Raw genomic sequence first — 27,286 nt, 5'->3', positions numbered from 1 at the left:
ACAGGAAAGTGCACCCATTTTGCCCAGTGTAGCATACTGAAATATCACATGGTGAGAAGCATTTCTCACCATGTGTAAACTGTCAATTTGATTTGAAATTAAAATTTTTGATTAACATGAGCATTTCTGAGCCTCCCGCTGGCAGCAGCCCTATTGCTGAAAAGTGACATGATTTGTGACACACATGCTGTACAGAAGCCCCATGCCAGCAATTGTTAAAACCATTTTCATTCTGCTTTAATACGGTATGACACTCAGGAAAATAATTTTAATATTTAGGAGAAAGAGGGTAAAGGCTTAAGGACTGAAGTCCTTTATGGGTGTAAAGCAGGATTAGAGCTGCACAGAAAATCGGCACGGAGGTCTCCTCATCTCACAAGTCATGTCTCTTTTCAGCAACAGGAACCATCTGCAGGAGGCTAAGAAAGGTCCATGCCGAAGCACAAAGCCTTCTTTTAAATCCAGTTGATATTTCAAACACAGCATGATGTACTTTCCACCTATGAATGCCGAGATGCTTGTGCACGGCAAAATGCATGCAACTCCAGTAATTAAACCCTCTCGGATGGGAGGTAGGATTTTCTGGTTTCCACAGCAGTCTGTTATTTTTCCATGTTTATCATTTTCCCGGAGATATCAGTGGTCACCGGAGATACTAACATTTATAAAATATATCTTTTACGAAAGAGGAAAGTTTTGTGACTATTGAGACTTTTAAGGCTGGGAATCTACCTCTTCACTAGGGTGGTGGGAAGATTTTTGTTAGTTTGAACAGCTACCAAGTGACAACAAGAAGCAGGACAGATTTCAAGGCTCTCATGTACACACAGCAGGAGACAAAAGTTCAGAGGGGATTTTTATAAACGTAAGCCTGTGTCACTGCTGCAAGCTGCTGACTCAACTGTGTCACCTGCGTGTTTCTCAGAGTGGATCATTTTTTTTCCAGTAACATCATGTTCTGAGGAAGTTTATCATGAAACAAGTATCACGAACAGTCATTCTGAGCAGCAGAACAGCTTTGATATGTGTCGACACGCATCTGACTTTCCTTTGAGCTCCTAACACTGTTCATCACATTAAACACTCTGCTCTGCTGGACTCTCTGCTCCTAGTAAACACAGCGATTTCTAATTGCCATAACACAGCAAGTTTAAAAAACCATAGTATTTCAAAAGTAATTTTAGATGGTGAAATGAAATACCAGGGTGATTCAGATGCCCTGGAAGTATTCAGGCCTAAACATAAAGCCATGGGCTCATTTATGTTGATAAGAGAGCATGGGAACACAATCTGCATGAAAAACATGATCTTCAATAAAGCTGTGATACACGGTTACTAGAAGTATGCAGGTTCTTTTAAATAAGTCTTAAGTTTAAATAAGCATTGTGTGTAAATACCTCGCTTTAATTAGCATTTTGCCAAGAAATTATACAACTGCACTCAAGGATGCTGTAATTATTTCAGGATCTATAAAACCCTCCCTCAGCTGGTGGGAGATAAGTGCAGCCTCCAAGGATCGAAGGAGTCTGAAGCCCTGAGGACACAGAATTAGGGGGCTGTAAAAAGAGGTATTGGGGGGTTTTTAATGTGCATGTTAGTTTATAGGAATAATCCATGTATCCAGATAATATGGCAGGATTCTGTAGGAAATCTGCCAGAGTCCAGGAGGAGCTGCTGGGGACAGGGTCAGGTGAGGGCAGCTCCCCTGACTCACTTTGCTGGGTGATATGGACACAAACCCTGGTGACTTTATCCACTGGTTCTCCTCTCATCCTCCCTTCCTGGCACTCCCCTCTCTTCACACCACGGCACTTCTAAAGGACTGTGGCAGGACACCACGATAATGGAAGTATCTGCTCAAGATTAGATTGTACAAATGTGATGTGAAAGTAAGGAAGCTGGGCATGGAAGCTAAGTCCTGGTCCAGTGGTGGTGGTGGTGTCAGTTCTCAGCTGACACCAATGGTGAGGCAGCTGTAATTCACAGTAAATTCCATGGATATTGTGTATTTATCTGTTGTCCTTGAAATTGAATTTTTTGAGTTTTCTTTCCAGGAGTCTCTTATTCTGTTCTTTGCACAGAACTAACTCTGTTAGCTTTTAGTCCCAACTAGGCTGACGTCTACTGGTTACATATTAGTTATTTTAACTAACTTTACACCTTAGTTATTCTTGTGTCTGGGGAGGGAAGAGATTTGTCACCAGTCACATCATGCCATGCAATCATCTGCCTCTGACTGGCTCCACTGGGAGAGTGAAGGTGCACGGGCAAAGTACTGCACACCCCTGGAGGCAACACAGCCCCGTCCCGGGGTGACCCAGGCTCTCCAGGCTCATATCCCAGGCTCATATCCCAGGCTCATATCCCAGGCTCTGCCAGGTCTCTGCCTCCCCAGGCAGTGAGGAGGAAGCCCCAGAGACTGGCTGACTTCCCAAGCTGTGCTGCACTCAGGGTTAACCACGCTTTCAGACAGCAGTGGAGAACACCCAGTCTACGAGTGGGCAATTCCCCAGCCAAGTCCCAAACTAGGGACATAAATCCAGTGGGAACAGACTGCTGGGTGTGGAAACCAGCAGCAGAGCCCTGCACGATGACTGAGACTCCCTTTCCGTTTCACTCTAAGTTTGTGTTTGGTAGGGCAGGATGCCCTGTCTACATTCCTTTACGGACTAAGAATGGACATTTATTAACAAGTGCTTGGGCGGACAGCCCAAAACTACAGACTCCTGGCCTGGGACTGCAGGACAGAGAGGGCCAGTGACCCCCATTTGTGTTTACTGTACTTCTATAGACACATGTTGGTGTGATGGGGGCATTCACTTTCTCAGGTTCAGGCCAAGGTCAGGCCAGAACACGGACCAAGTTTATTTTTCTCGTCTAATCTGCTCAAGCTGTAGCCCAAAGGGGGTCTCAGAGTTCACTCATTGTGAGGGATTCAACATCAACACAGTAAACAGAAGAGACAGAGAGGGACCTTGCTCATCCCTCACTGATTTCAAGTTCTTATCCCACTTGAGGCAGATTGGGTGGTTCCAGGGAAAGTGCTCAGGGAACTGGGATGACATTGGTGGGATGTCCCATCCCAGGAGGGTGCCTGCAGCAACTCAGACATGCTCTTGGGGTACCAGTGAGGGCCTGGGATGAATCTGTTGCTGGAAGCTGGGCTGGATAGCTAAGCCTTTGCACTCCCTTCCTGCGGTAGAAGATTTGCCTTTCCAGACCGTCTAACCCACCTCAGCAGTCAGTACAATACCCAGGGATGCAGAAACATGGCACTGGGATGGACTGCCCTATCCTCATGTGTTTAAGACAATCTGAAGATACCACAGAGGCCAGGACTTCATATTTTTGGGCCACACTTAGCAGTCTGGCCTGTGACAATTTGTACTTTGACTGACTTTCAAGCTGGCAGGAAAGAATGAGAAAAGGAAAAGGAATTCCACTGGCAGAGGGCTTTACATTAAGCTAAAGCAACTCAGGTAAAAGAAAACCCATCTATTATGGTTTATGATGCATAAACATTCATTTCTTCTCTGATCCTCCTTTGCTTACATTACTGAAATGCAGAAATAAAGGGAAAAATAATGATGGATGGCTTTTGGAAAAGTTAGAGTTCAACTCAGGATGGATGCAATCCCAAACATTTCAGATTCTTATCTCATCGTAATTGGAATAGCTGAACCTCTCTTGTCTGCAAAATTAGGCAAGGCATCCTGTGAGAATGGGCTCTTTTTCACAGAAGTTTAGTCCCCAGACACATGAAAGAATGAAAACAAGAACTGGAACAGAACATTTTTACTTTTGAATAATGGCTTCATTTGGGCAGCTTAGAGCAAAACTTTACTGGAAGAGCTAAGGAGGAAATTGTCTCTTCCAGTGTGCCCATCCCTAGACACATTCTTCTACAGAGCACATGAATACTTGTCAAAAATGATAATTTATCTAAGAAACTCCCATTCTGTAGAATTCAAAAGAAAAACAGAAAGGGAAAAAGTACACGTGGGCAGTAGATAGACTGTCCACTCTTCTACTCCCTACATCTAATGATGAAGAAATCATTCAGCCAAGTCCACATGCCCTGCTGGATCCACCTTTGCTCTTGAGCAACTGTCTCAACTCTGTCTGCTCTGGCTTGTCAGGATGAGCAGGAGTGGGGTGGGTGACTTCCTCCAGAAGCAGAATCTCAGGTCCAGTGCAATTGCAGTGTTTGAAACATTTTGGTTTTAAAACTCCCTGAGGTTCAACAGAGAGAGATTAATTCTCAAAAGACCTGGTGTCTCCAGTGATTACAGAGGGACAGGAAGGATTTCAGGTTCAGCACTGGTATCTTGTTTTAATGCCTACTGTTAAATCCATGTCTTAGTCCCTGTACCATGTTAGCATAAATCTGGAAGAAAATTTCCTTTCTTTCCCATTTCATGCCCCAAGCCATCTCTCTTGACATTCTCCATCCACACAGTTTTATCTGGCTACTTTTTGTTTGTTTGTTTTTTCAATTCAGAGGCCTGTAAAATACAAGTGCTGCTGAGTTATCCTTGTGTTGCTGCCCTTCATCCGGTTCGTTTGCAGGAGGGAATAATGATCTGTCACCAAGGTAAATTCACTGCCTGGCAGATAATGCCACAGTGTTTCTGCTGCCCATTTCACAGTAAGACATTCTTTTTCAATGATGCTGCATCTCTGTTCTCGTGGGAACAGTTTACGGCTGACATAGCAATAGTAGTAATAACAACTTACATTTATATTGTACACGGGATGATCTTTACTTCCCTCTCCTTCTGACAGTGGACGGCCCCCAGTCCTACTGCAAATCCATCCTCATGGCCATGGCAGACAGAAATCTGGATTCACTGAGCTGCCTCATTCCTCAGCTGTTTGCTCGGGTCGTCACATCCTTTCCAGCCCACTTTGCTACTGATTTAAATGGAGCCATGGGCCACTACCCAACCACTGCTCTAAGCCTTCCCTCACAAATATCTGTGGGGATCCCCTCCTGCCTCAAATCCGCAGCCTCCTCAGTCTGTCAAGCTGCTGTCCAGCCTCTCCTGCCCCTCACCTCTTCCCTTCCCCTGCAGCTCCAGCTCTGGCATGCTCGGCTGTGCAGTAAAATTGGCTCCCCTCTGTACGGCGTGGGGGACAGGACCAGCTCTCTGCATTCTGCTGCTGGAAACTTCCTGAGTGCGAATTCCCCGATTCTGAAAATCAGGACTTTGAGGTCTAACATGTGGGAAAATTGCAGGAGGTCTGCAGTGCAAAGCTGGTCAGGTGGGGACACCCCCCCCAAACACCAGCAGGTTTTCAGATGGAGATGCAGCTGCCAAAGAGCCTTCTGTTACAGATAAAATCTTAAGAATAAGGAATTAAAGTAGAAAAATAACTGGGACAGGGGTCTGGGTTCTCTGTGAGTGAGAGTGGTACAGCTACATAAGCAGTATCCCTCCCTTTTGATCCTGGGAGAAGAAATACCATCCAAAGCTTTGGCTCAGCATGAGAGCTGCTGCAGACATCCCCATGCTTGGCTAGGGCAGGGAGACTGCTGGGGTGCCACGGTGGCCCATGGCAGGGCACACCACAGCCAGGGTTAGGGTTCTGGTCATGTGTCCTGCAAAGGCCAGACAGAGAGAAGATAAATATTTGGATCCCCTGGCGCAGCCCTGTAATTCCCTTGTGCCTCCCCTTGCCAGGGATGGGAGCGAGGTGCTGGCTCCTCACACCAGAGTGTGGCTTGCAGCAGATCCCCTTGCTTCAAGAGCAAGTGAGGGAGGGCGGGAGGTAATGATTAGAGACACTCTAAAATGATTGCATTAATTGAATCTTATGAAAATGGAAAACAATGGCAGTGGGTAATAATAAAACCCCACTGTAACTATGCACATCTCTTGTTTACTAGAAAGTGCTTCACTGACTAGAGATTTACTCTGGGGCACAGCAGGAAACTTTTCTCCTTTAAATTTAATCAGCCCTTTTTTGCCTTTTTTTTTCCTCTCAGAGAAAAATACCAGCTATCAGATCTGTGTTTCCCATCCACTCCTAAGACTCCTCAGTGCAGTGCCTGGAGGTGATAGTGTGAACTCACTCAAGAATGTGAAGGCATTTTATAAATCATTTGGTTCCAGCAGGAGGGGGAGAAAGGGAGAAGACAGAGGGATGATATAGTTTACAGCACACACTCAGCAGTAACTCCCAACTGTCAAACTTCAGCATTTTCTTCAGTTGCAACAGTGGTTAACAAAAAAATGTTAAGACAGCAGACACGAAATGCACATAGCAAGCTGCACATTTAATCAACTTGCACCTTCCTACCACCCCACTGCCCAAATCTATCCGGACACTATCACAACCCAGAAAAAAAAAAGTTGTACAAGTGAAGATAGGGCACTGAAAAAGGAGCAGGAACGAACAACACGAACCGCTGTAAACAACTTGCGGTGCCCTTTTCTGTGCCAGATAACAACAGCAGAGTGAAAGGAGTGTGTTTACAAGTGTGGCTCACTCTCCTCACCTTCCTCCTGCCCCTTTTGCCATGCTCACTACCTCCTGGGAAAATATTTGCGGACCATTGCAAATAAAAGTCTCCTTCTCACTTTCCAAGAAATGGATCTGGTACTTTTCCATTTCAGTCACACCAGAGCCAGGCTTCAGAGGGGATTTTAATCTCACAACTACCTGAGAGTCGCCCTAAACTTTCTTTTCAGTTCCTAGCTAGCAACTTCTGCAATTAAAAAATAGTATCTAATTACCTGTAGGAGTGATGAGGCTTTTTCTGGGACTCTGGTCTCACTAAAGTGCCCCCCCTGACAACAGCAGCAGTGCCCTATGCTGCTTTCAGGAGCTGTGTCTTGCCCTTCACATGCACCTCCCTGCTGGGGTACACCACTCCAGGCTTACAAAATTAAGGTCACTTGGAAAGCACCTGATTAACCCAAGAATCTGCAATATGTGCAGACACACGGGTTTTTTCTGAGTGTGCAAACCAAGTATGAGTATGAAAGTCTGGATCTATTTGAAAGCAAACCACCTTGTACCTGTAAAACCACAAGATTCATAAAGGCACTACGCCACAGGCAGAAACCAGAGAAAGGTGAGAATAAATGACACACATTTCCATAGTGTGTAGATATATTTGGAAAGGTCTGGAGGCAACAGAACACCTCCTGTGCTGGTCAGGAAGTCAGAGCAAAAGAACATCTGAGTGTGAGCGGGAAAGTGCAATCCCTTATCTACACTTGGACATTCCCATCTGGATGAACCAAGCTCTGGCTGAAGCCACCCACAGAAGTTTAGGTGCTGGTGGATCAGGTACAGTGAAGGGAAAGTGGGAGGAAAAGGACATTTTGCTAAGAAGTGCCAGACTGGATGGGACTGGAGTCACAGAGAATCTCTGATGCCTTTGGGTGGGTTTGTTGGAAAACAGAAAGACACCCACCCACCCCCCCACTGCTGCCACTGCCTCTGCCTCTGCCTCAAGCCTTCATCCCCCTCTGACTTCTGCAGGAAGGGAGCCAGTGCCTCCCCAGGACACAGCACAGCTCCCAGCACACATTCCTAACTTCCAGTGGTTTGACCACAGAGGGCAAAATTTTGGCCAGGGAGCACTTCCGATGGCAGGAGAGCAGCGGTGAGCCAGCCTGGGTTTCACTGCTGTGATCTCTGAGTGGAGAGTTCCCACTCACTGCCACAAAGAGACACCACCTAAGTAGATGTGGAGTAATGAATACTTCGGTGAAGCGACTGATTTCCGAGGGGGCTTTTATCCACAGGCCCTGTATTTATAGTTCAAGCCTTTTCAATTAATACGCACACCCTAAAAGAATTAAACTACTAATTATCACATTTTACTGTGGTTCACAGAACTTTCATCAGATCTAGTAAATGAAATCACGAGTTCAGCAGAAGAAGCTTTACTGCGCCAAATTATGTCAAGGGTATATCATGTTGATAATAAAAGATCATTTGGTTGGAAGCCTAACCTAGAAGGTTGGGGAGGCGTAAAAAGTTCACATTTTGGATCATGCTGCTCTGGTGTGGGCGTTCTGTGTTTTTTCTCTTGGTTATTGTGGAAGGCAATTCTCCTGCAAGTAAAATTTTCCCCTTGTCTTACATTACCGAGCATTAGGGAATTTTTACATAGAAAGGCAAATAGAAAGGTTTGGGGTTTTGTTTTGCAAGCCAGACCTTGGCATCACATCCTCTCTCTACTAATAAACTCCCCTCTCCACTCAACAGAAATTAAACGATGCCCACACCACAAATAAACTCGTTTCCCTAAGTGCCCAGCTTCCTGGTGGGCAGGGTGGTGTTCCAAGGCATCCTTCAGCCTGTGGTCCGCTCCGGCGGCCGCAATTACCCTGACGCAACCCAGCTCTCAACTGTTAATTAAACAGCAACTCTCTCAAGAAGAGAGACATTAAAAACAGTTGTAGTAAAAGCTGGTGGTTGCTCACAGCTCCAGCTGCTGTGTCCTGGAACATGGGACATGGGCAGGAGGGCGCCTGCCCTGCCAGAGCAGGGGGCAGTGACCTGACACCAAGGTGCCCTTGGGACAAAGAAAATCCTTGACCCTGCAAAGGGAAGCTCAGGAGTTCCCTAAAAGGCTGCTCCTGGCCATCCCATTTCCAAGCTGCCCTCTAGATGGCCCTTGCTGTTATCTCGTGGATAAAGATTCATGGGATGGAGCAACAGAATAAAAATGCATTTTTGAAACTATTTAGAACAATCACAGTTGTATTTGTGCACCTTATCCACTGGAAGGGTTCATTGCCCTTTTTCTGTACACACACAATGGGAAATAAAAATACATACTGGGGCCACACTTATTTCTCCTCTCCTTTGCAGTGCTCAGCCACTCCAAGCGTAATGAACGTTTCATGTCTTTCAAGCATTGCTTTGTCATGCTATAAGCATTCATTTCATGCTTTGAATATTTCCTGTCATACTTGCCTTGGATGAATTTTTTGTGGGAATGCTTTGCTTGTGGAGGTTAATGGCTAGCAGCAGTGGAAACTGAAGTCCTCTGTCAATCCCCAAGCCCCGAGCACTGCAGGTCAGTGATGAGAAGGGTCTCCAGCCATCCCCAGCAGAGGCTGCACAGCTGACCCCACTGACATCCCCGTTTCTGGCCTGACTGACAGTCAGAGCCATTTGCCATCACTGGATTCCCCCAAGGGAGTGCCAGCCACTGATAAGCAGGCTAAATCCTGAGCCGACCACAGGACCCACTAAATCCTGGAAATGGTGTAACTCTGCCTCAGTCTGGACTCCAAAGAGAATATGGTATTATAGGGGAAAATGGTGTTTTCTTTCCTAATAATTCAGATGATTCTTCATGACAGTCATGAATCTGGATGGGAAATACACCTGGACGCTGCAAAGCTTCAATTCTAGATTATTATAATTGAAATGTTGCATTTCTAGTTCTTTTTGGGAATGTAATGCAAGGAAATAAGATGAGGGAAATGCAAGACTACATCACACATAAGCTAAATTTATAACCAGACATATTTGCTTTTGTTTCCTTGGGAAACCCTGGCTCTCAGAGCTGCCTACAGGCACTCTCAGGGGGTGATGAAACACAGGTTGGACCTCATCAGACCTTTCTTGGCTGATGGATCCTGTTAGAGTCAACAGCCCGTCCTGCCCAGTCCCAGGGAACCAGAAGAGACCAAACCCCACCAGCACTCCCTGACTCGGCCACAGCTTCCAAGCCTGGACAAATTTCCCCACTGCTGTTCCCAGTCAGCACACAACGTGATCCGTAAGGGTGCAAATCTGTTCAGAATTTGGTCCTGGCAAGTTCCAAAGGTGCAAACAAGCTGACATCACCAGGAGCTCTGACTTCAGCGCCAGCGATGAGATTCCTTATTGGAAATGCTAAGGGCTTTTTTTTAAAGCTTTTTCTGAAGAAAGTTAATTTTAGATTAGTCCCTCAGGCTGTGATAACTCCTCAGCGTGGCTCTGTAAACAAGAGAGGAGAGTCTTCTTGCATTTATAAGATTCTGATGCAAATAATCCCATGAACAAGAACATTAATAAAAGCTGCCGTTACTGTATTACTGCCTTTGCAGCTGTAACTGATAGAAAACTTTCTCTGCAAGGCTCAGTTATCTCCTGAAAATGAGGTGTTTCAGGAATGTTAGTCATCTGAGACCGTGTGTTTTCTAACAGCACCAGTTTCAGCATTGTGTGTTCAGAGGACTGCTCGCGTCCTTGCACTCCTCAGGTGGGAGCTGAGGGGCTTATCCAAGGACAGAGGAGCCTCCAGACGACCCCAGCACCTCCTTGGAGAGTTGGCATCAAGCTCTGTTTTAGCTCTGAAAGCCTGTGAGGCAGCTGGACTGCACCTGAAGCAGTGGAGAGGAGAGGTCAGGCATGGCCTGAGCAGAAGGGACAGCTTTGGAAGGCAGGACATTTCCCCTTGTTAAAAATTTGGCTGTGGAATGAACTGGACGCCACTCAGCTGCCATTTAACCTGGAATGAGTGGTGGGGACAGCCACCAAGAGCAGTCACTAGTTCTCTGCTTGGGATGAGGGTTTGAAGGGTGAGCTCTGAGTCCAAGAGGAGTGCCAAAGCCTCGGGCCAGGCAGGCACTGCTTCCGAGCTATCCCACTGCTTGGAATGCCACATTTGGGACCAGAAGGAAAGCATTCACAGAGGGACTGGACTCTGCAACCTGTTAGTTTAGGCAGAGGTGTCTTCCCACACATAATATCCTCCTCCCTTTCAGCCAAAGCTAAATCATGCCTTCCCTGACCAGATTTGCCTGGAGAAGAAGAAACTTCTCTTTGCATTTTTTCCCACTGTGGCCTTCTCTTTCCCCCACAGCTCAAGGACCAGAAATTCTTCCTTTCTGTTTTTAGGCATGGAAAAGTAAGCATATACTTAAACATTTTTTTTAAGGTTTAATACTCAAGTCCAACCCTACTTCAGCAAAGAATTCACAGATGATATTTACAAGTCCAGTGTAATTACTGCAGGGCTGAAAAACAAGTTCTGCGAGTTATGGTGCATCATTGTTTTTCTTTTTTCTTTTTTTTTTTTTTTTAATGTTTCAATGAACAATGTGCCTTTCATTTCCTGCAGTGCTGTTAAGGTACTTGCAGCTCAAAGCAGTGAGACTGCATTAAAGCTAAAAAGCATTTGGTTTGGGCATTACACATTTTTATTTTTTAGAAAAATGCCTCTCCCTCTTCAGAAATTGTTTGAGCAATGGATTTGGCACAGGTTTGCAATCAGCTGTAATAATGAATGCTGCCCTGCTCACTTGAAATGGGAGAATTTACCAACTTATTTAAAAAGAACTCGCTCATCTACAATCAAAGTGCTGTGCTACCAGCTCTGAGCCACCAAATCACAGTCCCCCGCTGCAGAGGCACGAGCAGCCTGTCAGAAATGACACAGCATTCTCCTGCTCTGCACAGCACACCTCGTGTGCACCTTTACGCTGCACTTATTAATTCACCAGTGCCACCACATCAAACACAAACACTGCCTGACATCCATTTACTGACAGCAGCAGCACAGCTCTGTACCAGTTATTAACTGCTCTGCTACATCCTCCCTGCCTTTCTCCAGAGTTCAACTCCTGATGGAGCAGAGCAAAATCCAACTTTTCATATTCTCTGAAAGCCAGAATCTGAAATATCCCCACTTTGCAGACAAAGACCAAAAGGTTTCCCTACAAAAGTTTAAAATTATCCTACTTACAAAAAGAAAATCTATCTGATAGCTGTTTCCACGGCTGAAAGTGAAAATAAAAGCCTGAGAGAGTGTCCACAGCAGTGCTGAGCTGGGAATTCAGTTGTTCCTGATCCCCAGGCATGCAGTCACTTCACTACATCAGACTACCCATTTTGTCATCCTCACTTCACTGGAAACTAGTTTGTTTATAAAACACAACACCAAACCAGTGCATTTAACAAGCTTTTAAAATCAATACCCCCCCCTTTTTTTTTTTTGATTGGGTGAATTGCAAAATCACTTCATGGTGCCAACTGAAATGAAGCTTTTACATACCATTAGGCAACTACAAAAGTGGGGAATTTTCCACATGGGTGTTCCACCCAACTGGTCAGAAAAAATCCCTGGTTTGAGCAAAATATCAGGGCATCAAAAAATGTTCTTGCCTTTCAGATGAAGTTGCTGGCCTCTTTCATTATTCCTCCTGCAAATTTCCTACCCATATAACAAGCAGAGGAATTCTGGATTTTCTGCGTCTCCCCAAAAAGCTGTTTCCCATGGTGACAGAGCAGCACTGTGCACACCCTGTGTGAGTTTTACCCCCAACTCCAGCACAAAACATCTGGACCTTGGACCATCCATGCACCAATAAGCCCTGTCTCGCCTGCATGTTTGGTTTTCATGGCCATCATGCTGCATCTCTGACTTTAGAAATAATTAAATGCTTAATATTTCTGTTAAATATTTGCAGTGGTGACTGGATGACTGCCTGGAAACTAGTCTGGCTTAATGAAGGCTGAGGGAAAGACCAGAGTTGGTGTTGAAGCCACCACTAAGAGCAGAAGGTGTCACCATCTTCCCTGTCTGTGATGATCCTGCTCCAGAAAATGAACAAGCAAAGCCCACTAGAAAAAAAATAGGAGTGACTCTAAAAGAGAAAAGCTTTTTTTTTTCCCATGAACTTCACTTCAATGAAGGTTAGACATACAGGCTTTGCAAAACAACACATACAATTTAGGATGATAAATTAAAATCTGTAGTAGGAGGCCTTCTTTTTCAGGGCCGTATAGTTGACCCTTCTGAACCTACATTACTCAAGGTATGCAAAATATATGTGTATAATAAATAGCTCTAGAATTTATGGAGTGGAACAGAAAGGATATTAACAGGCAAGTAGAGAGGCTGTATAACCCTCACAAGGCCTTTAAAGATTTATTTTTTTAAAATGAAGGAATGCATGCATGGAAAAGGCAGCCCTGAATCGATACACTTCTTTGTGCCTTCCAGAAACACATGCAAAAATGCTTCCAGATCTGCCCTCAATCTGGTCACTCCACTGTTGGCATCAGTGGGAATGAGATTATTCACGATTCTATTTTTTCTTCGACTAAAAAAAATTTAAAAAAAAATTTTCCTCTCTGTGTGGGCTCATTCCCACTCTCAGTAAAATCAATTACGAGCCTCCCATTGACTCCGGAGGGATTTGGATCAGGCCCTGTGGAAGTGGGTCTACAGCAAGTGTAGAACAACGCAGTTAATATGATTTATTGTGTCCGTTTCTGTGCGTGCAGTTTTTCATTTTCTAAAGGCTGCAGTTTTGCTTTCATCCTCACGTCCAGGAGATAAGAGCTGCAGATTTGTGTTGATCTACGCCGGGTACCCCGGAGCTGGGGGCTGTGTGTGCTGGGAATGAGCTCAGCCTGCCCAGGGGGAAGGAGCCCTTCAGGGCCAACACTCTGCCTTAGAAAATCTCCCACACACGCACTGCAGAAAGGTGCAGAACCAGTGAGGAGGCTGCTGCTGTGGTGGGGAAAAAAATACCCTTTAGTAAAACTGAGAAAAAAAAAAAAATCCTTTTCCTGTTTATTAAAAAAAAAAAATTAAAAAAAGTACCTTTTGCAGGTCAGCAGCAAAGTTCCAAGAATTCGCTAAAAGATTGTTTTACAAAGAAGACTCAGTCTCCAAATCAGAGATATTTCATTTCACTAGGCTTTTACAGATTCTACATTATTAAACACTGACATTGCTGCTTTTCGGGGCAGTTGTTGAGTAGCAAGCTTTGTTAAAGACTAAGAAACTGCAGGGTAAGATGAACTGTGCTTTAATAGCTGCGAAAGAATATTATCTAAACACGAAATAATAACATGCTTGGTGCCTAATACATTCTAAATTAAAATATGATTTAATAAACACAGGCAACATATTCCCCATAAAAAAAATAGCAGAATTGGCAGAACAAAAATCACAGTTTAGTCAGTTCTTCTCTTAACCTTGCAATCCTTTGGCTACAAATTAGAATTTCTGTGAACAGGATTGATAAGGAAAATTAGGAGCTGTCTTTCAGAAACAACAGCAATGTTTTAAGATGGTATGTTTAGAGATGAACAGCACAAAATCTCTCAAAATATGAAACCTTTCATATCTAATGGGAGGAAAATACAGGAGCCCAAATAGCCAAAATCTCAGCAGCCCAATAAGCTCTATGTTCCATGTCCCATGATTCACTATGGTAGTTCAAAGGTTTTTATGTACCTAAACCTCTTCTTCTTCCCTTAATATTAAACCCTAACCCCAAAGCAGTCCAGATGAAGCCCCTCAGCCTCACTGTCCCATGTAGGGGTTTAAGGCAAAGCAGTTAGCTGCTCTGTGAAAGGGAAATCACATGTGTATAACTACAGATACAGAATTTCTACATGGATTTACACATCCCAGAAATGGTGACAGGGCTTCAGAGGCATAAACCCTTCACACAAATTCTTTCCTGTAGAGTAGACCCCAAGTACACAATCTACATTTAGGTCTTACAAAAAGAAAGTTCTGATTATAGATAAAAGAAGTCAAGAAAAACTATTAATTATTATCATCCCTTATTCTAAGTCCTAAATATAGGTAGTAAAACAAAACTCAGTTGCTGAAGGGCCAACAAAAATTGTTGAGGTCTACCTTAGCTAAACACAAAAAGGAAGAGAAGCTGTTCCATTACACACATAGTCATCTTTTCACATACAGTCCCCACAGAAATCCACTATTATTGAATTTTTTTTTTCCAGGCTGCTTTACAAAGCAAGCTATTGGTCCAGTAGAAGCCATTGCTTCTACTTTGAATCTGTCCTGGCGCAGAGAATATGAATTTTCCCTAAAGTGCCAGTTCTTCTAATGCTTCCACTCCAGCCACTGCCACTGGAGAACACGGAGAAAAGCACCGAGGAGCTGTGCTGAACCTCCCTGATCTGTTTTCCTGTTGTTTCTACTCCCCTGAAGGTCATGACTCAAGGCCCAGGGACTGAAAGCCTTTGCTATGGAGGAATAAGGATAAGGGTTGCATACAGAAGGCTCTTTAATGGCATCTCCCTAATTAAAATTAATTTTAAAGGGGGAAAAAAAAATGTGTCTCTCCAGGACTGGACAAAGGAATGCTATCTTAAATTAGTGAAACAGTAGCATTTTAACTATGAGGAGAGTGCACAACCTGTTTGTAGCCAACCCATGTCAAATATTCTGAGTCATCTTTTTATATCAGACATGGGGAAAAAAAAAAAATCTTTATAAATATGGGCTGTTTTAATATCCCAAAGCAGGAGCAGCAGGTAAGAACTTACCATTTTCTGGCTGGTCCTTAATATCAGCTTCACTTGGCTGGCTGGGACTTTCAGATTGACTTGAATCTGAAAAACATAAAATACAGCCAAAAATTACAGGGTCTGCTGTGGAAAATAGATCAGAGGCGCCAGACTTCCTCAAAAGGCTGAGAGTACAAACTGAGGACAGGAGTGTTGCACTAGGACATGATAATGCAAAAGTCCCGTGCCTAGGTAACGTTTGCTAGCCAGAAAAAAAAAATAAGAAAAAAGAAAAAATTAAAAAAGGGAATCTTGTTTGTGGCACTACACAGAGTGCTTGGGGTGTGTGTGTTGGCATAAATTAAGCTTTGAGAATCCTTCTTTTTAAAGAAGGCATATTTAAACGACTCTCCTACATGTTTTTTTTATAATGCAGCCTCTATGTTGTATACAAACCAGAGCCTTACTCCAACACATAGTAAAGTCTCAAAACATATCTCCAAGCAGGCATAGAAAGGTAGCTTAGCAACCCTACATAGTCGTGGAGATTGTTGGCTACACATTTCTGGAACAAAATCTGCAAAACTGAGGGAAGAGCTGATTTTTTTGGCGTGCTTTCGCAGTGGTTACAGCACCACAAGATCCCTAAAATGCACGGTGCTGGTGGTGATTTGCAGTGGGATAAGTGAGTCCAGATACTGGATGACCTGCTTTAGAACTTGTGTAAATAATCCCACAACCTCCCAGCTAACACTCTCCAACGAGCAAAATTTATTTGCCTAAAATAATAAAATGATCTATAAAAGGGTATGTGTAAATATGAGTGTTTTGCATTTTTTACACATTATTAACTCTGCTTTATGTGAAGATGATCGCTCTTTGGTCCAAAAATTATTCTTAGTAGAAGCTTTAGTCAAATAGTATTTTCCTTCTTAATTATTTCTGTCACTATGGACTGGAAAAAAAAGTCCCTTTACCTGTGGGAAAAAATATTTTTTAAGAAACCCCTCAAATAACTGTTTTTTTGCAATTAATACATTTTTTTTCCTTTCCCCAGAAATTGTTCTGTAATTTATTGATCCTGTAGAAAAAGTTTTTGCTGTGGAACAAAACTTAGGCGATGAAACTGCTTGGTAATGCCTCAACACCACCCCTCATCGTGGCAAACCCATTTTCTGACTTCACCTTGACTTTGCAGAGTTTGGAACTAGCTGTCTGAAATTTGACCACATTTCAGTGAGAAGTCAATGCAAGATCAAAAGGTCACGACACTTAACTGTGATTAAATTGAAAATCTTACTTCTATTGCAACAGAGTCATAACACCACCCCTTCTTTTTCTTTGAGGTATTAATAGTGCTGGAAGAAGCAGTACTACTAGTGACCTTGGGTCAAGCAATGCTAATTTATTGCTTTAAAAAGGTTCCTTGCTTTTAAGCAAATGAAGATTTTAATTACCTCAGAGCACTATAAAGAAAATGCCTATTTTAAATATTCAAATTTTTTTTTTACCTGCTGACTGTCTGCTTTAGGTATCATTCAGAAGCTTAGAGGACAATCTTGTATAAATTAAAAACTACAAGTAAAAAAAAAACTCTCACAAAACAAAACTTGATAAATTTCAGAATATAACCACTCAGAATATTCAGCAAAGAAAGCTTCAGTCATGATACTTCTATTAAAAATAATTAAATTCCCCTAAAATGTGATATATACCCAGTACATCCCAGAATCCATTTCCTCTCTTTTGTATTTATTATTTTTAATAATTTTGCCAATGAAGCTAAGGGGGGGGGGGGGGAAATTCCTCACTTCTGCAATTTTGTTTTAAATATTGATCTACTGAATTATCTCTCCCTGAAGCTGAAATCAGTGCCAGCAGATACACTATGGGGGTAACACGCACAGCGCTGTTGTATTCTGGATTTTGGCAAGAAGTTTCGTGTTTCCAACACCGCAAAGGTAGAAACAAAGGTAAAATATTAGGAATGTAAAATATTTAGTTAACATTCAAAGTCAACATTCAACGGATTTCATTTTACAGGGCGGGCGTTAGCCTTTTGCTTATTTTTTAGGTTTTGCTTTCCCTCCAGCCAGTCATGGCTCAATCAGAGTTTGGGCTTTATGTTTCAAGTAGGCTCAGAATCCCACAAAAATTTATAGATTTGGAGACGTTCCTGCTGAAATGTGGCACTGGGAGAGTGTTTCCCTTTCCTAAAATTTGGAACGAGCCAGGGAGGCGGCGAGAGGGCCGCGGTGGCGGCCGCGGGAGCCGGGCTCGGCGCTGGCACCTTGGCTCCAGCACAGCCCTGCAGCCGGTGGGCAGCACACAGCCCGAGCTGCTCCTGGCTTGGGAGGAACAAACAAAGTACTTTTGTCTGCCTCGAGTGCTGTTTTTCCAACACCAAGGCTAGTGGCACAAGAGGGGCTCCACTGGCCGTAGGACGTTTGTTTGCACGCTGAATCTTTAACTTTCTCCTTTTATCACCTCGGCTCTGGCGAAAGCGTTTTTTCCTAATTCTGCTTCCCCGCAACCCGCCCCTTCTGCTGAAATTAAATATTAATTTCCTAGGAAAAGACAACACAGCTTTAAGCATATTCTTCATGGAGAGGCACAGGGCAGTAAAACACAGGACGAGGTAGAATTAAAGCCACTCAGTCCTGCGGTGGGGATCATGGGAGGCTACCGAAAACATGGACTGGGCAAGCGTGTGCTCAGCATTGTTATGCAAGGTGGCATCTTGTGGAAACCCCAGATAAGAAGACTGAGTTGAGGCACTTAGCCAAAATGTTTATATGCAGAATTTTGCTTCCCTGATTTTATTCAGATGCCGCAGATGATCCGGCACATATAAATGTGCCGCCACATGGTTAAGGGATTGGCAAAATCAGAGCCGTTGTGTTTTACAGTCTTGCCTAGGACGAGGGAGTCTTGCTCAGCCTCCACCACTCGCTCTCTGCTTTTTCAGCAGTTGGCACCAACTCCTGTCGGGGCTTTTTTGTTGTTTTGCACATGGAAACTTTCAAATTCCAGTTTTCTGAACGTTTAGTGTTTTGCGGGCTCGGCTACAACAGGAGGGGGAATGTCTGTCCTGCTGAGTCAGTTAGCCAAACAGGTGACCGGAGGAATAAATTAATTTTTGCCTATACATAATTGATATAAATGGAAGATCGTTTTCATAAGCATTTGCATTAAATCAATAAAATCACTTACTATAGAGCAGTTTAACAATTCATTTGATTTTCTCTTTTCTATATATTTGATAGCCACTCTGCAAAACAGTATACACTTTATGCCTATTTTCTTTAGCAACAACACTGCCAGTTAAATTCTACCACCTGCAATAATTAGAGCCATTGGAAAACATACAAAACAAAATATACAGTAGATGCGAGCCCCTCTTGAATCCATGGCCCCCTGCGGCAACGAGTTTCATTGGTGCCTTAAGCTAAGGCTGGTAGGAAGCCAAAGAATCTGTATATTACAATAAAGTGCATGTTATTAAGGGGAGGATTTAAATGATTTCAGATGGAGTTGGAAATATTATAGTGAGGAACCACTATTAAGATTGCTGATTAAAAAAAAAAATCACCAAGGAATCTAGTTTTATGTTTAAGGAAGCTTAACCTTGAATAGCACAATGGGTTTTATTTGGGGGCTTTTTCAGTTAGAGAAAAGTTAGTGGTTGGAATTTTTAACCCTGAGCTAGCTGGGGTTTGAGTGACTCTGTACACTGGGCTCAAGGTTACTGGTCAAGAGAAGCTCAAGGGGATCTGGTATCAACCACAACCATGGCAAATAGGATCAAAAAAACATGTTGAAGCTATTTTACTCTCCACTTCCAAGAATCAATTATGATTAAGGGATAAAGAAAAAAAATACGCAAACAGCAAAACAGGCTAGTTTTTCAAAGTAGCATTTCCTATCACGTCTCTATTCTCTGCTCCTCTTTGGATCTGTTCCTTAAGCATATGCTACCTCAGCACGACTGAGCCCCAGACCTGCCTGATCCCAAACCCTGTGCAGGCAGGGACCTCCAGCTCTGGGACGGAAGCTCTGGACTTTTCAGGCTGCAGTTTTCCTTTTCAGCTGCAGCAGGAGCACAGCTCCAGCTGGGCTGCACGGCGGCTGCATGGAAGCAGGGCTGGCGGCACTGGAAGGGAGTGCTCCATTGTTTGGAAAGAATAAAACCTTCCCAGGAAAGTCTGGCCCGTGGACAGGACCAATGTCAACAGACTGACAATGTTGTTCTTTTTTGTAGACCGTGACACAGACGGTGAAGTGTTGTTGCACTCCTCCACCAAAAAAGCCTCTTTTGAGTGCCATGGCACTTCCCAGTGCTAAACCACTCCATGGCCACCTGATTGGGGAGAGACGGGACACTTTGTGGAGCACTCCCAAAACCACACCGTGTTTTCCAGGGCAGGCTGAATCCAGCCTGGAATTGACTGGGGTGGCAGTGACCCTCTTCATTGTCTGCTGGCTTGCGCAGACCCAGCGAATGGGTGCCAAGATCATTTTTTACCTCTGCAGAGCCGCTCCCCAGCAGAACCTGAGCCTCTGAGCAGCCCGCGAGCTACCACAGGTGCAGACACATCTATCCTGGAAACAGTAAAGGTGATCCCCGCGTAGTGCAGGAAAAAAATGACCGGCGATGCCAGATGAGCAAGGCAGCACTGCCACTGCCCATGCTGAGCCTGCTCTGCAGTGAAATACAGCAGGTTCCTCTCCTCCACCACCAGCTCAGCACCTCCCAGGAGCACCACAGAAGTGCACAAGTTAAATTTTCCATTCACATCATGTTTTGGGGGTGGGGGGAATACTGTATAATAAACTGACATATTTTATTCAAGTTTCAGAGCCCTATTTGTAATAAAAAATTTATATGGCTGGGTTGTGTTCATGCAATAAATTTTTCATCTATAATTTTGGGCATGGATTCTACCAAAGATTTATATACATCAAAAAAAAAGAAAAAAATTAAAATCATGCTCTTTTATATACAGTCTTATGTATAAGAGCTTAAAGGATTTACAAACAGAAACCAGCACCAGGGCTGGGGCTTTTTTACACTCACTTTCCCTTCATTATACATTATAATATAAACACATAGGGGTCACTCCATATATATGCTACAATTATTATTTACGGCAATTTTGGTGGCTACTAGGATTTCTTTAAAGGAAGGCCTGGCTCTCCATTTTACTCCAGCCATTGCTTTCAAGTCAACTTTTATAGGGAGTTCAAACTGCTTCATTATCATCTACCTCACCATCACACATGTACACGCGCGCGCCAGATTCCCAGTTTTATTCCATACCCCTGCACTGTAGACCCCATCCCCACGGCTCCCCAACGAGGTTCTGCACTGGTAAAATCCCTGTGGTGCCAGCCTGTTTTTTTTTTTCATAAGGCGAGGACTCTTAATTCCTGTACACTGGGAAAGAGATTATCTTTGATAATGGAAATGTAAATCAAAGCTTGCTGTTGTTTATTCCAGACAGACATTTGTGTGTTAAGTCTGTTTATCAGGCAACACTTTGTCTAAGCCAGGAAGTAGTCAGCCTTTGTAACAAGATGTATGCAAATGATTTTTCCCATCAGCCCCTGCCACAAAACTTTTGTGGCAAAAAAACCCTCCTTGTTACTTCACCAGTAAGACGCTCCTAAGCTACCCCGTAAGCAGACTAGCAACAAAACAGCCAGCTAGACTATGCTGATGAGTTTGAATGAGCCCAAAACATGTGCCCACAGTCTGTTGCTCGGTATTGTAAGCAGACTTTGTGTATTACATCTGTTTATCAGGCAACACTCTGTCTGCTGGGCCGGCTTTGTACCAAGGTGGACGCAAACAAAGATCTCCACAACTCCCCGCCTAACTTTTTTTTGGCTGCAGAAATTCCCCCTTATTTCCCTCCTCGCTGGAAACAAGAATGTGAAACTTCACCGAGAGGCTGCGAGACCCTAAAGCTGTATCAAAATGGTTTCATTTTAAATCAACTTTCTTTGTTCTCACAAGCCCATAAATGATTTACTGCTATCGTGTGATAGCCTAGAATGTGGGGAATCTGTGTATTCCCATATTTGTTCCTTGATATTACAAACAAGTATTTGATTCACTTCTAAATGTTTGTTTTTAAAACAGTTTACAGCCTTTGATTCCTGCTTACTGATTCATTTCTGGAACATTTTCTATTTATTCCTTTGCAGTAGCAAACGTTAATTTTGACTTAATTCAAATTGTCATCAAAGGCTTCCTTAAGAAATCCCACAGCACAGATTTTATTTGTTATAATAAAATATTCTTAAAGTAAACATCTTGCGACTGTGTTTTTTTAATTCCAAGAGATACAAAAATCCGTTACCCAAAGGATTCAAATTGGTTCAGCCCTTTTTCCTAGACAAAATAAACACTTTAGGACTTTACTTGTTTGTATTCTCCTCAGTGGTGCTGTATGCATCAGCAGCTAAAAACAAAGAAACTTTTAGCTGCTCAGACAAAATGCAGAAGCTCCCCAAACAACGAAGCGGGGGGGTGGGGAGGCATTCAGAAAGTCTGACAGTCCATTCAATATAGGGATGATGGCCATAATGCATCCAGGGTCCCCTTGCTAATTAAATATGCATTGGCACAGTTTTGATCGATGCAAGCCATGGATCAGATGACACACCTGCAAAATCTTGAGCCCAGAGCTCCCAGGAAAAGGAAAATACAGGCTGTCTCCTTATCTTTGTTTTCAAAGGCTCTCAATTTCTGTGCTTAGATATCTAATTTAATTCTCTCACCCCTCAGCAAACTGGATTACGAAAGTCAATACTGCCATTGTGCATCGACAGGAACACACAGCTTTCCTTTTATTCAATTTAGCCATGACCTTTAGACAAAGATAATGACAACTGTCTAAAAGTAAGGTAAGGCCTTAAGGAAGACCCTGCTGAGGGGCCCCTCTCGCTTTCCGTGGCTCCTCCAGCCAGGAAGAGCCCACCAGCCGTGGAGCAAATCCAGAAAGAATTTCCCTCCCCAGCGGACAATGACCAGGAGCAGCGTGGCAGAGCGGCTCCCTTGGCCACCAAGGGCTCTGTCCCACCCTGAGGACCTGGGACACCTCGACACCAGCAGCCAGACCCTCAGGAGCCCTTTGCCAAGAGGTGGCCACGTCTCCAGATGAAGAGCACTGGTGCCAAGAGCAGAGCAGGGCGCCTGCACGAGGAGGGACCACGCTGTCCCACTTTTCCAGAGGAACCACGCTGTCCCATTTTTCCTGTGGCGGCTGGGGACCACGTGGAACGGAAGGGTCAGGAGAGTAGCACCAACTTCTCATTTCTGGCCCTGGCACTCGGGAAGAGCTGCAACCCTAGAGCTGGGAGCACGGCCCAGGGAGCTGCACGCACCCGCGTGGCGCGACGGCAGGAGGAGGAAGCGGCACGCGGATTTTCCTGGAGCTGAGCTGGAGCCAATGGAAATGACATTACTTTCCAATAGGTCTCGCATCAATATTTTTAGCAGCCTCCCTACAACGAGATAGCATCTTTCTAATACATCTGTAAGGGAAGGAGAGAGAACATGCTCTCAGCTAACGAACAGCTATCAGGCAATAATCCACTTTGGTACCTGCAGATACAGGTTGTACCTGAATCAGTGATGGAGGCATATAAAAATTCATATTGATTGAGCAGCCCAACTCCACAAAATGTGAGCTTCCATGCTGCACAGGATTTTAATTCTGCAGGATTTTTTTTTAGCTGCATTTAAAAATACACTTGGCATTTCTAGCTGTGGACCAATATTTTTCTCATGTCTTTTTATACAGATTTGGAGGGAAAGATATTTGTAATGGAAAAAAAATATGTGCAAAGTTGGATTGCTAAGTTTCTGTAATCTTGGGAAATAAAAAAAAAAGCAGCCTATGTAAGAGCTACAAGAAACCATATGGATCAACAAGAGCTGCCCTCATATCCCTAGGAAATATATATTAACCTACATTTCATCATCATAAACCCCAAAATAAAAAATCTAATTAGAGTCTCTACCCTCAGATTCACTTGCAAAAAATTTGCTTATCCCCCTCACAAAATGATTTACAGTACTTACATCCATTTCTTCAGAGTGATTTAAATTTATTGAATCATTTCAATTTTTAGAGAGCTTCCATTTGGATCTGTACGGGTTTCTAGACATATGCAGTGCTCAGTTATTTAAAATTAATTGCAGTACAATAATTTTAAATTGCTTCACACTATACGAATCTCAAGTGCTTTGAAATATTTGAACCATTCTATTTAGAAGCCATCAAACTTCTGAGCACATGCATCAAAGAGTTGTTTTAAAAGCCAAAGGGCCGTCCTGATGATCCCAAAGTGCAGGTGAGCTCATCTCTGGGCATGCTCAGTGCACACAGACCTGGATTTATAGAACAATTCAACAAAATTTGCCCGAATGTCAATCTTTAATTAACAAAAACTGATCCTGTAATAATTTCAAACCACTAAAAAAATTCTAAAACTAGAAAAGCACTGTTATAAAATAATGGCATACATTAAAACTATTATTACTTCTAATGTATATTTATAGAACATCCTTTTACCCTGAAAATTAAAACAGCTTATTAACATTAAACTAAGCTTTACAACACCTCTGTGGGAAAGGTGAGCATAACTATGCCCACTTTATGCAGGGATGAAGGAGGCACATAGAGGTTAAGTGATTTACCTTGAGAGGCACAGTTACTAACAGGAGTAAAAAGCACAGGGCCAGGCTCTTGAGCTCTGGATAATAAAGTCTCCCTCCCACCAATGCAGCCATTACAATGGCAATGGCAGAGCCCACTTAGGAAGCCTTCAACTACATTACATAGAAAATTACTTGGTAGAGTGGATCCAAAGTCACCTAGAAGGGGATATTTCCAGTCACTCCCATCTTCTGTTTCACTTGCCTTTCTTGTTCTCATTAGTTATTTTGAAAAACAAGAAATCATTTCTCTCCAGAGTATTTTCTATCTCAGTTTAACAATAACAACAGAAGTATTTAGAGCGACTAAATAGCTGGTTTTGCAATGCCTGACTTCATCTACAAAGGCAAGTGGAGATGAGCCTGTGTGATGGGCAGATCTGGTAGCTTTGGTCAAAAGACCCTACATTCTGCTTTTGTGCAGTTTTACCCTGGTGAGAAAACCAACATCAGCAAAGCAGGATTATGTCCACCATATGGTGAGACTCCATTGGCGGTCGTACAGCCACCCAATTAATCTCTCTCCCCCACCATCCCCTTGTTATTTATTTATTGTGACAAACTCATCCTTATGGGACCCTAGGCAGGGAGCTGCATATTCCCAGGCTATTGGCGTCAGTGCCCATCCTCATCCTTTATCCCAAGCAGGAGCTGGCGAGCTGGCGCCTTTCCTCCGGCCAAGGCGCGCGGTGCTACAAGGTCACGCCCAAGGAGGATCTCTAGATTTTCCAGAGCAGATTTTTTTTCAAACCTGCCCTCAATCAGAAAGCCAAATAAGCCCTTGACAATGAGCACACGCCTCACAAACTGCGGTCCAGAGCTGGCCATTCTAAGAGCACATGGATAACTACACTGTTTGTGGAGACCATCAGAGTGCTCCTGCATTTCAGTCTGTGCTTATTCCTAACATCTCTCCAAAGCCTCAGACATTCCAGGTTTCACCAGCCAGCAAAAACAAAGAAAAACCTTCACCACACCAACAAACTGGGCACGAGCCCCAACCTCCTCCTCTTCCTTTTTCAATCTCTCCTGCTTCTCTTTCCACGAAAGGACAAGTGTAAAATTTTCCTGCAATCAACTGAAAACTCAACCAGGAATCTATAAATCCACTAGAGCGAAGAATACTTTAAAAGAACTAATATCTCAAAGAATGGGACCATTTTCCCTATTCAGGATTATTCTATTTCACACAGGGAAAAACGAGGTTGATGATAAAAATATGTGTGGCTATTTAAGAAATAAACAAAAGATGAACTAATATTCCATGGAGATTCTGTCACTAGCAGATTAATAACAAGTTACAGATGAGGCAGTCTAAGCAAAGTTTAGGTACTATTTTTTTATTGTGGATCTACACTTGCAGTCTCGTTTTCACAACTCTTTTATTTTGATGTACCTGACACTTTTCCTCTTGGCTCCCATTTCAGTCCCTCTTAAGTACATATTTGGTTGTAGTGGCCAAATTTTTTTTTTCTTTTTTTCTTTTTTTCTTTTTTTCTTTTTCTGGCAGATGTCTTTTCCTTGTTCTGTGCACTGCGAGGAGTTCAACGTGGCATGTGAAAAATTTCCATTTCAGGTTTTCTAAAGCTATATACAAAATTAAACTGCTGGCAAAAATACATAGATATACAAAATCATACAGCAGAAAAAGCTGCTCGATAGCTCCCTTTTTTCCCTTCCTCCCTTCCTTTTGCCTTTTTTCCCCCCTAAAATAATTGCAGAGATATTGCCATCAGCCCGAAGCCTTTCTCCAAGTGTAAAGTCAGAGGGTTTTGCCCACAAAGAATTGCCACTGACTGTTGCTCTGTGGATCTGTTTCTACTCTCACAATATTGTAGACTGCGAAGGAGAACTGAGAATTACCATAAAAATCGGGACGTGTTTTGTTGCATCAGTATCATGTTGGCATCAACACCACAGACTCGGGCAGAAAAAAAAGCAGCCTTTTGGTAGGCAGCCTACTTGGTCTGTGTTTCTGCTGTGTTTGTAAGCCATGCAAGTGGAAGAGAAAGTTAAAACTTGGAGAGAAGTAACATCCTGCAGGCTCGGCACGAGTTACAGCAAAATCTGAGGTCCAACCACCATAAATCATGGAGAAACAGAATTACATCTACACCTCAAAGGACAGTGGATCACTATAAATATAGGAAAGAGTTGGGTGTATATATAGCTGGCCCCTTCAAAAAATATTCAGCAAATGTGTTGACTCTGAAAATGCATCTTAAAATCCATTTTCACTTGGTCCCAATGCTGCAAATCCAAATTTTGAGGAAGGAATTTAAAACCAGAAAAGTCCAGAGCTCTCCAAACCCGTAACTACACTGCGTAGACGAAATTTTAATCAAACTTTTAAAGCCATGGTTATGATCTGATGAACAGACAGCTTGACTTGATTACATTTTTAAGTTTCAGTTTCTATTTCTGTTTTAAGATGAAAAAGATCATAGAGTGTCAGAAATTTGAATACTGAATAGCAAAAGCTCTTGCAGGTTTAGAAAGCATATAGAAAAGCTGGCAAAAGAAAACGCTATTCCATTGCCACCATCTGCTTTCTGGCATATTGAAGAAACTTTACTAACAGCAACATTTTCTTGCATTAGAATATCTGCTAATTAGTTTTGTTGTAATTTTTTTTTTTAAATTACCTTTTACACAGAAGGCAAATAGCCAGGTTTTTTGGCTGGCTACACCTTACACCACGTCTGATAACATTTTCACATTAAGTTCAGTTTACCTCACTTTTTTTTTTTCTATCAAAATCCTATCTTTAGCATAGTCAAAGCCTGCAAAAACTTTGCCTTGCTGAGACTAAAGAAAAAAACATCAAACATATGAAGTGTTAAAAATCGCTGAATAACTCAAAGGAAAAAAGATAATTTTGAAGGCGTTTTGGCTGAAATCTATTTTCCTTTGAATTGCATGAGTGTTTTAAAATGTTAAAAACACTACAGAGTGACTAATGAATGTAAAAGAATGATAAAGAGTATGGGTCCAGTTATCAGTGATGTGCCTAAAACAAAATAATTTTGGACAGTCTGCCATGCAAATATTGACTAAAATGTCATAAATAATGTCTGCAACAAAGGGAATCCTGCAAAGGAATATTCTGTTGTACTTAATGCATTGTAGAGTGTGCCTTTTAGCAAGCAGTACGTTACAGAGACTGAAAACTTCAGTTCGACAAAAAAAATCCCCCTAAAATTCCTCAGACAAAAACATTACTAATGTTGTTTATTTTTCTTTTTTTCAGAAACAGACCTTCCAAAAAAGTTAAAGGTGCAGCCTTACATTTGGGAAAGGGTTCACTTAAAAGCTGATTTT

General features: G+C 42.9%; 1 protein-coding gene across 23 annotated transcripts in view; it reads right to left on the bottom strand.

Moving 5' to 3' along the window:
- NFIA (nuclear factor I A) overlaps nt 1-27,286 on the bottom strand; it is a 406,668-nt gene that overhangs the window by 97,874 nt on the left and 281,508 nt on the right. For 21 of the 23 annotated variants that reach the window (XM_064429042.1, XM_064429047.1, XM_064429049.1 and 18 more), the window contains one exon: nt 15,277-15,342. The exons of the other annotated variants lie outside the window; for them this stretch is intronic. In XM_064429042.1, coding sequence (XP_064285112.1) covers nt 15,277-15,342 — 66 coding nt within the window. The remainder of the gene's footprint in view (nt 1-15,276; nt 15,343-27,286) is intronic. 23 annotated transcript variants of the gene reach the window in all.

The sequence above is a fragment of the Passer domesticus genome, chromosome 7 (assembly GCF_036417665.1).
Source record: "Passer domesticus isolate bPasDom1 chromosome 7, bPasDom1.hap1, whole genome shotgun sequence".
In the NCBI taxonomy this organism is placed as follows: domain Eukaryota; kingdom Metazoa; phylum Chordata; class Aves; order Passeriformes; family Passeridae; genus Passer; species Passer domesticus.
This window is presented reverse-complemented; position numbering and strand designations above follow the sequence as displayed.